The sequence below is a fragment of the Hippopotamus amphibius genome, chromosome 1 (genome assembly GCF_030028045.1).
Source record: "Hippopotamus amphibius kiboko isolate mHipAmp2 chromosome 1, mHipAmp2.hap2, whole genome shotgun sequence".
NCBI classification, from domain to species: Eukaryota; Metazoa; Chordata; class Mammalia; order Artiodactyla; family Hippopotamidae; genus Hippopotamus; species Hippopotamus amphibius.
In genome coordinates this window covers 152,615,965-152,631,040 of record NC_080186.1, presented here as the reverse complement: position 1 = coordinate 152,631,040, position 15,076 = coordinate 152,615,965, and the positions used below count along the sequence as shown (strand labels likewise).

The following is a 15,076-nucleotide window of genomic DNA, read 5'->3' as shown; positions in this document are numbered from 1 at the left end:
TGGTGGTGGAGGTGGTGGAGGTGGAGGTGGAGGCGGTGGAGGTGGTGGAGGTGGTGGAGGTGGTGGTGGAGGTGGAGGTGGTGTTGGGGGGGAAGGGGAGGTGGTGGTGGAGGTGGTGGAGGTGGAGGTGGTGGTGGTGGTGGTGGAGGTGGTGGTGGTGGAAGTGGTGGTGGTGGTGGAGGTGGTGGAGGTGGTGGTGGTGGTGGTGGTGGTGGAGGTGGTGGAGGTGGTGGTGGTAGAGGTGGAGGTGGAGGTGGTGGTGGTGGTAGTAGTAATACTGTACCAGGCACTGTTTTCTAAGCATCTTACATATGTTAACTTGACAATAACCTTATAAAGTAGGTACTGTTGTTACAGGTGGTAAGTGTGAGATCTGGGATGCAGCCCCAGCTCCAGAGCCCAGGCTCCTAGCCACCGCACTAGCTGCCCCTCCATGAGTAAATGAGCAGCAAGTCCTGGGGACCTGCAGGGGAATGGTAGCTGTTTTCCTATTGCTCTGCTGATCACTGTCATGGTTGAACCTTGAAGTTTCCAACCTTTCCACCACCTGCCTGGGTTCCAGGGTCAGAGAGGCATAGACCAGCCTTAGGGCTCAGTCCAGGGGTTTGGACGCAGGAGGCTGTGGCGTGAAGTGGCTGTCCTTGGAGAAGGGGACGGGTGTCCCTCATGTGGACAGCCCTGGGCCTGAGGTCATGTGCTACTGAGCAGCAGAGTCCAGACTGGGGCCCCTAGACCACAGCCCTTTCCATTACCACCGGCTGCCCGCTCATAAACTCCTGTGATTCTCGGAGTCCATACCACGTTTCTTGGGTGTCTGCTGTCCCAGCAAACTGAGAGGATCTGAGCGGGTTTGGCGGGAGGGTGGCGGCGGCGCAGCTGTGTGTACAGAGCAAATTTCTGCACAAAGTCGCTGAGCCCAAGGCATTGACTCACCACGTCCCCTCTGCCTCTCTGCTCACTGCAGATAATCAACAATGAGAATGAGGCCCTCCTGGCAGCGCTCACCAAGACCCTGGATGACATCCCTGAAGATGTGCGTCTGGCCGCCTTCCCAGCCCTGGATGATGGAGATGCAGCCTCCTGTGCTTCTGCTTCGCCTGTGCCCTCATCTGCGCCCTCCAGCCCCTCCCTGGAAAGGCCCCCCGCCTCAGCCCCTGAAGTGGATGAGCTCTCACTGGTGAGAGTCTGTTTCCAGCTGAAGTGATGGTGATGGCCTGAGATGTCGTGTCTGAGTGGTAGGGGTTGGTGGGTGCAGGGAAACCAGCTCCAGGCCCTGCAGGGGTCTCCGTGCGTCACCAGCAAGGGTTCAGGGCAGACAGCCTGGACTGGCCATGGGAGGCCTCCCTAGGCGTCACCTGCAACTCTGTAGTTCCTTTGGAATTTCATGGATTGACCCTAAGAGTGTGTTAAACCCTTGAAATTAAACGCAGACATTTTTCTAAAGATTTTACATACACACAGTAAAAATTCAAGCGGGAAGTATGAATAGTTAAAAGCAAAACCTCTTTACCCATCTCACAATGGTTTTTTCCTTCCCTAGAAGTTACCATGGTTACCAATCTATTGTGTGACTTTCCTCTTCCACATTTTTTTTTTTAAACTACGAAAGGGAGCCTCCATTATACACGTCCCTGCATCTTGCTTTTTCTCAGTGAAGTGTGTGTCTTGGAAACTCTTTCGGATAAGCAGAGGTAGCTCTGTCTTATTATTTTTGTTGGCTGCATAGTGTTCCTTCATAAGGAAGTACCATAACTCTTTTAACCAGTCCCCTGGTTGGTGGACATGCACGTCGTTTCAAGTCCTTTATTGTTCCATTGCTTCAGTCTGTGTCCTGGTACAGGCCTTTGCCACTTGTAAATGGATACATTCCTAGAAAAGGAATTCCTGGGTTGCAGGATATGTGGTTTTTCAGTTTAGACAAATACTTCCAGCTTGCCCTCCAAAGAGGTTGGACCGGTTCATACTCAGTTAAATGCTGCCTGAGTGTGCCTGGAATGTAGAAACATACACATGGCATTGCAGGTTTCTGGGGAGAAGGTTTCAACTTTTTCAGGTTTCAGAGCGGTCTGGACCTCAGAAGTTGCTGGGTGCCGGAAACCCAGATGTCCTGGCTTGTGAAGTCTAGCTCACCTGTGTTGGCCTCCTCATCTCAGCACTGTAGCTCCTAGGGGCTGGCGAGACTTAGCTGGAAAATCAGAGCCTGTTGGACGTGGAAGGGGTCTTAGATCGTGCTGAGTTGGAGCTGGACGAGCCCGTGGTGACCGTAAAGTGCAGCTCTGGGGAACTTGAGGTCCAGTGAGAGGAGGGCCTCTCCCAGGGTCACTCAGCAAGTTGGTGTGCCAGCAAGGACGAGGACCCAGGTATTCTGACTCTTGTCCAGGACCCCTTTCCCTCTTTCCTACTGCCTTCAGCTTCCCCAAAGTAGCGTGAAGCATTTAGCAAGCACCTGTGTGTTCCGGGCGCAAGAGTGTGTTCAGTCCTGCACCGTGACTCCTGCTGGTGAGGGTCGTGCTTCCTTTCACACACGGATCAGACCTAGGTTGAATCCGAGCCCCACCAGTGAAGGCTTAGGTGTCCCCTGGGCACCTAGCCTCTCTCTGACTCAGCGTCCTGGTCTGTAAGGTGGCGTTAATGATAGTGATTATCTCAGAGGCGGCTGGGGGGAGTGCAGCAGGGAATACACGTGAGGACTTAGAACAGCGCCTGGTACAAAGAAGTGGCTCAGCAAATGGGTGATAGTCCCTGTGCAACCGGCGGTGGCGGTAGCGGTAGTGGCGGTAGAAGTAGCTACAAGAGGAATTCTGCAGGGGACTCTGGAGGGGGACTACGCCTGGAGGAGGCAGAGAGCGACCCTTGCTGGTCACCAGTTCCCTCTCATGCCTTAGACTGCACTTCTGTTTCAGGCACTGTGCTAGGCACACAGGAAACAGACTTACCATCTAGACTCCCTGCCTACCAACAGAATTCTAGAAAGGCCCTGAGAATTTATACAGACACCCCATTCTTTTTTTTTTTTAAAGAACTTTTATTGAGATACAGTTAACATACAATAAACTGTATAAATTTAGAGTGTACAATTTGGGTTTTTTTTTTTCTTATTAGTAATGTATACGTGGCAATCCCAATCTCCCCAGACACCCAGTTCTTAACCTGCAGTCCTGGGTCCCAGAGTGTCCACCTCTGGACTGATGGGGACCCATGGACCTCTACATGTATGTGCGTTTTTCTGAGGTCAGCAGCTTCTCTTGTGTTCTTAAAGGGACCTGTGAGTCAAAAAAGACCCAATCATTTAGTCTACCTGCCCCTGTTTTACACACACACACACACACATACACACACACACACACACACACACAACATCATCTTGGAAAAACCAAGGTGGGAAAAGAGAACGGACTCGCCCAAGGTCTCACAGTGAGTTGGAGTTGAACTGGATCAGAACCAGGTCCCTTGCCTCTGGTCTAAGGATCTTTTGCCATCCACATCAGAGAATCACAGACGTGTGTGTTGGTCTGGGGTCTAGGTAGGGTGGTGTGGCTCCTCCAGCTTCTAGGGGAGTGGGGAGTGGCCTGTTTTCTGGTTCCCAGGCTTTTGACAATTCTCCTGGGGTGACCTGGGGATCATGTCCCCCAAGGAAATACTTGGTGTTGTAGCAAAAACCCATCATGCTTCCCCACTTGTTCTCAACCTTGGCTGTGGTAGGATCCCTGGTGAAACCCCCAGGTGCACTCAGTTCCCTGCTTTCTCGGCTGGAATACACTGAGCACCTTTTCTCCAGGTGCAGAAGTCTAAGGAGGTCAGCAACTTTTACAGAAAAATTAGAAAAGCCAGACAGGCTTAAGCATAGTATGCTTCCACTTGTGTGAAAACACCTGGCTGGTTGGAAGTGATGTGTACATATGTGTTCTTGTATGATTGAATCCCACCTCATGAAAGGGTCACAAGAACGTGGTTCATAGTAGTTGCCTCTTCGACCTTGGACAAGAGGGAGACCAGCTTCCAGTTGTCCACCTGTTAGAATTTGTGGTATGTGTGTTTTTCACCATTTCCAAGTGTTTAAGGTAAAATAATTTTCCAAACAGTATGAGTAAGCAAAAAGAACAGAGAAGTCAGCTGAAATCCTACACCAAAGAATCATTGTGGGGCCTCACCTTCCAGATTGTGTGTGTGTGTGTGTGTGTATGCGTGCATGTGTACTACGAGTATATGCAGAGTGTCTAATCGACTATGTGCATCATATTTCCATAGTAGGATGGGTAGACATCACCTAAGTTCTATTTGGGTCTCAAGATCACAGATATTCCTCTTGGGTTCTTAACTCTGAAAAGGACTTAGATTGTATCTGGATATTTGTGCATGTTTGGGATTGTTAGACAACCTGCTTACTGTACTTAATATATTGGGAACATATTTTAGGTCATTAAATGCCCTCCCCTTGTTCTTCTGTGGTCCCGTGATGACAGGGTCAGGGCGTGGTCGGTCCTGAGGGGCTGGCTCTGGGCCGGGCTTCTCCCTGAGATGCACTCCTCCGTGTCTCTGGCTGCGGCTCAGCCCCGGCTTCTCCTCTCTGCTCCTCCTGCAGCTGCAGAAACTCCTTCTCGCCACGTCCTACCCAACCTCGACCTCTGACAGCCAGAAGGAAGGGACCTCCTGGCGCCAGACAGGCCTCAGGTCCAGAAGTCAGCGGCCTTGTGTCAAGGTATTCTGCGTGTACCTCCAAACCCACCTGGGCCTTCAGGGAGTCTCCGGGGTGGAGTGCACCCTTCCACTCATGTTAGAGACCATCAAGTTCAATCCACTTCCAGTTTCCCTCTTTGTTCCTCACACAACCCTTGTCGCTGATGTGCTGAGCACTGCTTGAGACCCAGGCCAGTGTGGGGTTCTAGAGAGAGCCCTGGACGTTTTCATGTACGGTTGACTCTTGAACAACACGGGTTTAAACGGCACAGGTCCACTTACACATGGATTTTTTTCAGTAGTAAATACTAGAGTAGTGCAGAATCCGCAGTTGGTTGAATCCACAGGTGCAGAGGAACCATGGTGCTGAGGTCTGACCATGAGTCACATGTGGATTTTCCACCGTGAGGCTGGTCTGCCCCCCCGCAATCCCCACATTGTTCAGAGTCAACTGTACCTCAGTGTTCTAGGCACTGTGTTAGATGCTGGGTTAGAGCAGGGACGAGGAGGACGTGGCCTGCCCTCAGGAAGCTTATTCTAATGAGGTGATAGAATGAAACAAGATCCTCGCCCATGGAGACCACAAGAAGGAGTTTGGATTTATTTTGTGGGGGAGCCATCAGAGAGCTGAAACACCCAGGAGGGAAGCAAGTCCCTTTTCCTCCTTGGGCTCCGTCTTCTGAGACTTCCAAGGAGAGGTTTCAGGGGTGATTTCCCAGTGTTCCTGTTACTCAAAGCCTGCACCCAGCCCTCCCCGTTTGTCCCCAGACACTGCTGCAGGGGACTGCTGCGGACAGTGCCACCCCTCAGGGCAGAATCAGGGTGGCATCTTTCTTAGACAGTGGCTCTGTGTAGGAGCCTGTCCGCTGCCTGGGCTCTCCTGTGGGGTGGACCCTTTCCCTGTGCCCCCTCCCTACGTGTCCTGGTTGAGCTCCCCAAAACAGAGGTCCATCCCTCGTGTTCCATTTTGTCTCAGGGCAGCAGCTAAGCTCCTTGGTGAGCCATCCTGCCCTCCAGAAGGCTAGGGAGCACACCAGGGGCGTGAGGCACCCTGACAGCCAGTCTGGCCCCAGCAAAGAGACATTTGTACTGGAAGTAAAGCCCCTGTGTAGACAAGTGGGGGCAGACAAGGCTGGAGAGAGTGGTTGGCGGGGGCCACATTGCAGAGCACCCCTGGCCAGAGGGCCTCCCTTTACCCCATGGGCACTGGGAAGCTACTGAATTTTTCTTCTTTTTAACAGCTTTATGGAGGTGCCGCTTACATACCATAAAAGGCACCTGTTTTAAAAGTATGATTCAGTGATTTTTAGTAATTTACAGAGTCACGCAGCCATGACCACAATCCAGTTTTAGAACATTTCCATCATCCCAGGAAGATCCCCAGTGCCCCTGTTTACAGTTAATCCCTGTTCCCACGCCCAGCCCCAGGCAACCGCTAATGTACTTCCTGGCCATCTCTCTGAAGGCTCCGCGCTGGAGAGCAGGATAGTCAGAGCAGGCTTTGGCAGTAAATCTGGAAAGGGTGAAATCCATAACTGGGGGACCTGTTAGGAGGCTGGCCATGTCTTCGTTCCTCATCCCCTGAGCACTGCCAAGTGCAAGGCTCTGTGCTGGAAGCTGGGGATGAAGTGGTGAAACCTGGCAAATCTGATGATCCAGGTGAGACCCGCTGGGCCTGGCCAGTGGCTGCTGGGATGGGCAGAGGGGAGAAGCAGTGTGGGTCTCCCTCCTCACTCTGGCCTCTTTCCCTCTCCAGGTGGACAGCACCCAGGACAGGAAGGCCCCCGCGCCGCAGTCTCAGAGCCGGAGTTGCACAGAGCTGCATAAGCACCTCACCTCGGTGCCGTCCTGCCCCCGGGCTAAAGCCCGCTGCCCCGAGAGGGGCCTGAAGCCGCCGCCACCCCTGAGTCCCCGGTTCCCTGCCAAGGAGGATGAGGAGGCGTGCGAGGACTGCCCCAGCCCCCAGCCAGCTCCAGCCTCCCCCCGAGACCCCCCAGCGCCAGGCAGGGCGGAGCCCAGCACCCAGGCTTCCCAGGAGGACGTGCAGGCCCTGGTGCAGCTCATCCGCTACATGCACACCTACTGCCTCCCCCAGAGGAAGCTGCCCGCACAGGCCCCAGAGCCGGCCCCCCAGCCCTGCAGGAGCCCCGCCAAGCAGGTCACACGCCGGTCTCGACCCCAGCACCCTTCCAGAGCCACCTGGGCTGAGTTCTCCATCCTGAGGGAACTTCTGGCTCAAGATGTCCTCTGTGATGTCAGCAAACCCTACCGCCTGGCCACGCCTGTCTACGCCTCCCTCACGCCCCGGGCCCGGCCTAGGCCCAAAGACAGCCAGGCCTCCGTGGGCCACCCATCCCCCATGGAGGAGGTGAGGGTCGCAGCTTCACCCAAGAACTCGGGGCCTAGACCCAGCCTGCGCCCGCTGCGGCTAGAGGTGAAAGGGCACGTCAGCCGGTTGGCCAGGCTGCAGCCAGAGGAGGAAGATGAGGAAGAAGAGGAGGAGGAGGAAGAAGAAAAAGAGGAAGAGGAGGAGGAGGAGGAGTGGGGCCGGAAAAGGCCAGGCCGGGGCCTGCCGTGGACCAAGCTGGGGAGGAAGCAGGAGAGCTCCGTGTGCCCCGTGCGGCGTTCCAGGAGACTGAACCCCGAGCTGGGCCCCTGGCTGACATTCACCGATGAGCCGATGGTCCCTGTGGAGCCCCAAGGGGCTCTGCCCTCGCTGCGCCTGGCCCCCGAGGCCTACGGCATGCAGGGGGAGCCGGGCAGCCCCACGGAGGAGGACAGTGGCCAAGACCAGCAGCTCCTACAGGGACCCCAGATCCCAGCTCTGGAGAGCCCCTGTGAGAGTGGGTGTGGGGACACGGACGAGGACCCCAGTTGCCCACAGCTCTCTGCCGGAGGTAGTTGGAGTCTGTGGTCCGAGAGAGGGGGCAGGGCCGGGGTGTGGCAGACCCCACTTCATGGGAGCCAGGAACCCTGGGTTGGGCAAATCCCTTTCCCTCTCTGGCTCTCAACTTCCCTTCCTGTACAGTGGGCTAGTTGGGCAGATCTTCAGGAACCACCTACACAGCTCTGAGTGTCTCATCATACATGGGCCAGGCGTCCTTAATGAGTGAGGAGCAAGGTGCCCACCGTCTTGGGGCTTGTGTTTCAGTGGGGCAGACAGGCGATCGAAAAGTGAGTAAACAGGGAAAGTAATTACAAATTGTGATAAGTGCTCTAAAGAAGACTTCCTGGGTGACAATGTGATGGTGTGAGTCGATAAATTCATCTCCGCAGTGAAATTGCATTTTAAATGGTAGCAGTAGTGGGGATAATAATACAGCCGTTATCTATTATGCACTTGCTATGCCAGCCTTGGTCTGATTTAACAGATTATGCCCACTGATCCTCACAGGAAGCCTGTGTGGTGGGTGCTGTTGTAATTTCCATGTTAAGGCACAGAAACAAAGGCACAGAGATATCTAACGGCCAGTTCAACTAGTTAGTCCTGCATCTACCTGGGGCAGAGCCGGCAGCCGCTGGCCTTAGAAGCTGGAATGCTTCACCACTGTGCTACATCGATTGGCCAGAAGGGGTCGCCCTGGTACCCACCCACTCTGCAAAATCAGTAGATCCGCCAGCTGTTAATGTTGCTGAGTCTGGGGGAATGACGGTGGATTTGAGTTGCTCCTGCTGGTCCCTAAAAATGGCAGAGGCTTTTGGGTCACATGCCTGAAATAAGCTGTGCTTGGTACTGATGAAGCTCAGAGGGAAACATCTGCTAGTAGTACCATGATGGGGAATCTTATTTTTTTCTTTTTTGTCTTCTTTTCAGATTCTCCCAGGTGCCTCATGCTGGCCATGTTACAAAGGTAGATTTTTAGAAATTGCTGGTTTAGTATTCCATGAGACCTTATCTGGTTGGGTGTAGGCTGGTTCCCCCAGAGCCTGGTCCTGTCCGCATGCCTGCGCCCTCATTGCCATGTGGGGTTCTCAGGAGATGGGCTTCCTTGGAAGGGAGTTTGTTTTTAGAAGCTGGTCTCTGCAGGCCCAGGGGAAAGATGGAGAATTTCATGGGGAAAAGCTGACAATGCTGTGTGACCTTGGGCGAGTGTCTTCTCCTCTCTGGGCCTCAGGTGTTCCCTCGTAAAATAAGGAGGCTGACAATGCTTGTTCTATTCCTACCTCCCTCAAATCTCTCCCATGTCTCCTAAAAGAGCTGCACAGCTTTGAATTCCTCTAACAACCAGGATGGGGTTTCCCTGCAAATTCTCCCCAGACCTCACTTTTGTGGGCAGAAGAACCAGGGTCTGTCACAATGTCCCCTTGCCCTCCTGGCATACCTGGGGAGGTGGAACCTGCTGCTGAGTGGCTTCTTTCCTTCCCGTCCTCCCCAGCCCCACTGACGACCCTCCTTTTGGCAAGAAGAGCTTCGAGCAGACCTTGACGGTGGAGCTCTGTGGCACAGCAGGTGAGCCGGGGGCTCAGCTGGCGGGGTGCCTTTGGGGAAGCAGCCCCTCAGGCAGTAGGGGGGTACCCCATCAAGCCCTCCTTGCCGCCACTGCACAGGCTACACTGGGTCTTGGGTCTTGAGATAAACATCGAGGGTATTATAAGGAGAGTCAGGGCCCAGGCTCAGCTGTTCAGCTGCCAACAATTGGCAAGTAACCTGATATGAAAAGAAAGAGACACATGTCTTCTAATGAAGGAGCCCGCAGTCTTATATGGGAGACAGACTCGTACCATGACAAGTACTGTTTGATATGCACTCATTCCAAAGGCCATTCCAAAGACCGTGCAAGAACTCTAGGAGCACAGAGGAAGGGCAGGGTGGGGAGGGGCAGGATGTGGCCTGAGAAGATTCACAGGGTACCCAGAGCAGCAGGCATTTGAGCTGCGCTTGCAGGACACATAGGAGTTGGCGAGACAGAAAAAAAAAAAAAAAAGAGAAGTGTATCCCTGGCAGCAGAATTGGCGTGAGCAAAGGCACTGAGGAGCGAAAGTACAGGTGCATCAGAGGAGACTGGCTACCTGGTGTTGCTCTGTGGCAGAACCGGGGGGTCAGATGAGAGCAACCACCAAAGGCTGAAGGGTTTTGTCTAGATCCTGTAGGCTCCAGGAGCCCCCAAAAGGAAGATATCTCTGGCATTTTGGCAAGTTCCCTCTGGTGCCTGGGGGAGGATGGAGGCCAAGGTCAGTTGCAGGACCACTAAGGTCACTGTGGTGGTCAGATCCAGGTGAGAGGTTTTACCTGTGGTGCCTGCCCCCTCTATACCCTGGGAGACTTCAGAGGCATTTGGGACAACCAGTTGGGAGGGCTTTATGGAATGACTGGATGTGGAGCAGGAAGAGAGATCTCCCTTGGATAACCTGGAGGCTTTGTCTACCATTGCCAGGCTACAGAAGGGATGGCAAATGGATTTCATCACTTGCCAGCTCTGAAAAATTGTTGACGGCCTATGTGAGAAGGAGTCCCAGGCTACATCCAGACTCAGTCAGCAGTGCAGGGATCAGCTAGTGATGCCTGCCATCCATTGGGTCTGGGGAATGGTGACATAAATGCTGCTTCTCTGCCATCCCAAACTAGTGTCTCCGTGTCCCTTGGAGACGTGATCTGTCTCTACCTCACGTGTTTTTTCTCTTGCTTGGGTAGGACTCACTCCGCCCACCACGCCTCCGTACAAGCCCACAGAGGAGGACCCCTTCAAGCCAGGCATCAAGCACAGCCCAGGCAAAGACATAGCTCCCAGCCTCCCTAGCCCGGAGAGCCGCCAGCTCGGGGCCGCCGCAGAGGCTGCCCACAAGCTGCCAAAGAAGCACCCAGAGCGGAGCGAGCTGCTGTCCCGCCTGCGGCATGCCACAGCCCAGCCAGCCTCCCAGGCCGGTCAGAAGCGCCCCTTCTCCTGCTCCTTTGGAGACCACGACTACTGCCAGGTGCTCAAGCCAGACGGCGCCCTGCAGAGGAAGGTGCTGAGGTCTTGGGAGCCGTCTGGGATCCACCTTGAGGACTGGCCCCGGCAAGGGGGCCTGCGGGCTGAGGCACAGGCCGCTGGCAGAGAGGAAGGCAGGCGCTGTGACGTCGGTGTCCCCACTAAGGACAGTACGCTGCTGAGAGACCACGAGATCCGCGCCAGCCTCACCAAGCACTTTGGACTCCTGGAGACGGCCTTGGAGGACGAAGACCTGGCCTCCTGCAAGAGCCCCGCATATGACACTGTCTTTGAGGACAGCAGCAGCAGCGGTGGAGAGAGCAGCTTCCCCCTGGAGGAGGAAGACGAGGAGGAGGAGGACGATGAAGAAGAGGACTCAGGGGTCAGTCCCCCTCGCTCTGACCACTGCCCCTACCAGAGCCCCCCAAGCAAGGCCCGTCGGCAGCTCTGTTCTCGCAGCCGCTCCAGCTCTGGCTCCTCATCCTGCTGCTCCCGGTCACCAGCCACACGAAGGACCTTCAGGTATGGATGGGCAGGTGGCCTTGGGATGGATGGCGGGCTGCTGAGGACCCCTCAGTTGCGGGGTGTCAGGCAGAGAGGAGCCCTGAAACTAGGGTTGTCTCCCCCTGTGTGGCCTGTGTCCTGGTCAGAGGCCCTGGAGGTGGACTCCTTGGGGAGTTGTGGGCAGGTCCTGTATCCAAGCAAAGCCTGCTGTGTGGCAGTCAGGAGTGGCCCAGATCTCCTAGCCTCGGGGGAGGAAGAAAACCCACCTTCTGGCCTTTTGTGGCCTTATATCTAAATGCACTTGCCGCTTATTCATCTGTTTCAGCTTTTATATTTGTAAAATGCGCAGGTTTCTGTGTAAACAGTTAACTCTTGAACAAGGCAAGGATTAGGAGCACCAATCCTCCCCACTGGCAAAAATCCCATGTCATTTATAGTCAGCCCTCCTTATTTGAGGTCCCTGTGTATCCACAGATTCAACAACTGCTGACAGGGTGGTACTGTAGTATTTACTGTCGAAAAAAATCCCAGTGTAAGTGGATCCACGGAGTTCAAATGCATGCTGTTCAAGGGTCAACAGACCCACACAGTGTAATACCTAAGTGCCGTTCACACGTGAAAGAAAGATTAGCATAATCCTAATCTGTGTTCTAAAAGAAAAAAAATACCCGCTTTAAGGCAGTGATAAGGTTTATTCCCATTTCTCGGTGCTGCTGAGCTGTGCAGGGTCTTCCTGCAGTCAGCCGCCCCAGTGGGAGCTCTTTTTTACCTTCACACAGAGATGACGTGTCGTGAGCCTGTTTGCCTGTACCATCTTTGCTCACTGAACCGGACTATAGGAGGAGCCAGTCCAGAATTCCGTGGGGAGCTGGGCAGAAAGAATGGAAGTCTGGCATATTTTGGTGGAGACGGGTTGCTTCTCTCCCTCGTCACAGCAGGACCTGTCTCTTCCTGGGGGAGGCTTGAGGAGGGTGGGTGCGGGGTCCCAAACCCTCTGCCCGAGATGCACCTGAGTGACCACCAGATGGTGCTCTTGGGTCCAGAGCAGCGCGGCCGAGTCACCCGGAGGCCTTGCTACCGCGCAGATGGCTGGGCCTGCCTCCTGAGTGTCTGGTTTTGTAGGTCTGGGGGTGGGGGTGGAGGATTTGCATTTCTAGCGAGTTCCCAGGTAATGATGACATTGCCAGAGGGCCATACTCTGAGAAGCAAAATTGAGGTAATAGATAACCTTTTCTTAGAAAAATTCTGCTTTATATTTACTTATCTATACTAGTGGCTTTTAACTGAAAATCTGATTAAAAGCAAAGCCTCCTTTCCCCATTAAAATGTGTGTAGACATCTAACTGAGCATTCCATTTTAGGGGATTTGTGGACTCCCCGAAGCCCTGAACTGTCTGTCCCTCAGAATGAACTCACGTTGAGCAATTGCTCCAAAAGCCCTTCTGTGTAATAAGCCAGGACAGTCAGTGAGAGCTGTCTTCCGGCGGACCTCTCGGAGCCCTCCTTGCAGCTCCAATCTCCTTTCCCCAGGGGTCGCTGTGAGCTAGCCCACCTGTGTTCACGTTAGGCAGTTTCCTCTGCAGCATCTGCTCAGAAGCTACTAAGGTCTTCCTCCTGTTGAAGTGCATCCCCCGAGATCGGAGCTGGAGCTTCTCGGCCTCCTTCCCCTCCTGACCTGTTCAGGGCCTGAACCCATGGGCTTGCCTGCAAAGAGTTGGAGGCTGTCTTGAAACTCCCATGGATTCTCCTTTTCCTCTGCTTCCTTTTGGGCCAAGTTCAGGGTTGGTTTTCTCCGCTGCTGCAGAAAGTTAATTGGTTAATGTGGTTCCTGCTCAGATGCCTGGCGGAGCTTGGTGGCTGGTAGGCCTGGTAAACTAGTCATCAGCCTTAACCAGACCAACATTTCTTTACTTGTGCTTCTGCTACCAAACATCAGTAACAGGAAGCACTTTGAGCTGGTGTTACAAGCCCTACGGCACCTTCCATTCCCTCTCAGCTCTTCATGGGGGGAAACTGCCAATTCTGTTGCAAATGCATGATGATCCTGTTATCGCACAGCACTTTAAAGTTTGCAGTCACATCCCTTTCTGTTACCCTGTTTGAGCTTCACAGATGCACGTGGAGGGCGTGTCTGCTTCTTATCCCCATTTTGTAGGTGAGGAAGCTGAGGCTCAAAGAGGTTCAATAGGAAAATATAGCCAGCAAGTATTGAGCCTTTCCTGAGCTAAGCACTTACGGGCATGTTCTGGTTCGATCCTCCCAAATGGCTGAGGAGGCAAATGCAACTGATTCTCCCTAGTTTACAGATGAAGAACTGGAGCCAAGGGGGCTTAAGTAGCCAGCCCAAAGTCACCAGCAGGGAGGTGGTGGAGTCCGCATTGGAACACTGTCGGACGCGGGAGCCCCTGCTCGCATCCTCTGCTGTATTCCCAAGGATGCAGTGTGTGGCAGAGTTGGCACTCGCCCATGCCTCACACGCCATGCTCCTGCCGCTCCAGCAGCCTGGCCATCGAGAGGAGAGGGCTGTGTGCAGACAGACAGGAGGGCGTAGGCGTGCAGCACCCCGGAGCCTCTCAGGCTGTGCACCCGAGCGGATTAGCCCGCTGGCTGCCCCCGATGTGGGGGCTCTGACGACTGGGGTTGCCACTTGGCCAGGCACCAACCACTGGAGGAAGAGCAGTGGGTCTAGAATCAGCAGACCTCCCACTAGCTCTGGCTTCCCCACTTTTTAGCTTTGGGCAAATTTCATATTGAACCTGAGCCTCAGGGTTTTCATCTGGAAAATGGGGAAAACATGAGAGCTCAGAGGATGTTTTTTTTTCATCAGGTCAAATACCATAATGAAGTGCAAGGGCCTTTCCACCCTCAATGGCATAGAAAGCTTCACAAGGGTTATGATTAGCAATGTGGTGGTTCTGAGCAATCTTAGCCGAGAAGCTGGCAGAAGGCATGTGTTGGTCACATGCTCAGACCCACTTGTGGCCCTGGGTGGTCACCGCTGAGGGGGAAAGCTGGGCTCCCGCAGGAGGGCGTTCTCACAGTTCTGCCCTCAACAACGAGTCCTGAAAAGCTGAAGAAGCATCCTTGCCTCCCCGAGCAAGTCCTCCTCCCGCCTTGCCGTGGTCCCTGCTGAGAGTGAGTGCCTCTGCTTTGCTTGTTCACCAACAGGTGTGAGAGCAGAGGGTCGTGTTCAGACGGAACGCCCAGCGTCCGGCACGCCAGGAAGCGGCGGGAAAAGGCCATTGTAAGTGATTTGGGGCCCCAGAGCCCGGAGTGAATGGGGATGAGCAGGGGCATCAGGAAGTGCTAGAGCTTCATAGACCTGAAGCTCTTTGAGGTCAACTGCGGGCGATGGTTATATTTCTCTCATTACAAAAGCACAAAGATCAGCAAAGGACATCAAAGGTGGCACCATGCAAAATGCAGCCAAGGGACTGGCTGGGAGGCATACAGTTGGTGAGGATTTAGGGCTCAGCATCAGAGGCTTGACAGGGCCCAGGGGGCAGACGGTGATTGGGGGAGTAGAGCCAGCCCTGCTTCCACTTCTGTGCGACCGTCAGCTGCTCCCCCAGCTTCCCTGAGCCTCCGTTGACGCGTCTGTACACAGCGTCCCCTGGCGTGATCGGGGCAAAGGGACCAAGAGAGCCTGTCCCTTCTTCCCAGCCTGCCTCCTTGATATTCCCCCAGAGTTAGTCCAGAGGCCAGGCTGTCCCTGGTGGACCCACTGCAAAGCACCCCGTAGGGAAAATTCATCAGGAAGTTGCAGCAGGGAGCGGGGGTAAGCCCCTCCGTATCGCTAGAAAGGAGGGAAGGGAAGGGAAGACAGAAGCATGAACAGACAGACAGACTCTCACTGGATTGTTCACGCCCCACCCCTTACCACCCACCCCCAGAGCATGGTGCTTCAGGGCAGGGGACATGAGGTATGCATGCCCCAGGGCTACGCACGCAGCTGTCTACAAGCAGGTACTTAAAACCACCTGGAG

The 15,076-nt window shown here is 54.3% G+C and overlaps 1 protein-coding gene across 3 annotated transcripts in view; it reads left to right on the top strand.

Annotated features, from left to right (window-relative positions):
* Positions 1-15,076, top strand: part of PPARGC1B (PPARG coactivator 1 beta) — a 116,420-nt gene that overhangs the window by 82,803 nt on the left and 18,541 nt on the right. For all 3 annotated transcript variants that reach the window (XR_009053148.1, XR_009053149.1, XM_057731234.1), the window contains exons 3-9: positions 965-1,177; positions 4,583-4,699; positions 6,434-7,574; positions 8,492-8,528; positions 9,054-9,127; positions 10,310-11,108; positions 14,259-14,334. Coding sequence is in view for 1 of the 3 variants with exons in the window: in XM_057731234.1 (XP_057587217.1) it covers positions 965-1,177; positions 4,583-4,699; positions 6,434-7,574; positions 8,492-8,528; positions 9,054-9,127; positions 10,310-11,108; positions 14,259-14,334 (2,457 nt within the window). In the remaining 2 variants the exon portion in view is untranslated. The remainder of the gene's footprint in view (positions 1-964; positions 1,178-4,582; positions 4,700-6,433; positions 7,575-8,491; positions 8,529-9,053; positions 9,128-10,309; positions 11,109-14,258; positions 14,335-15,076) is intronic.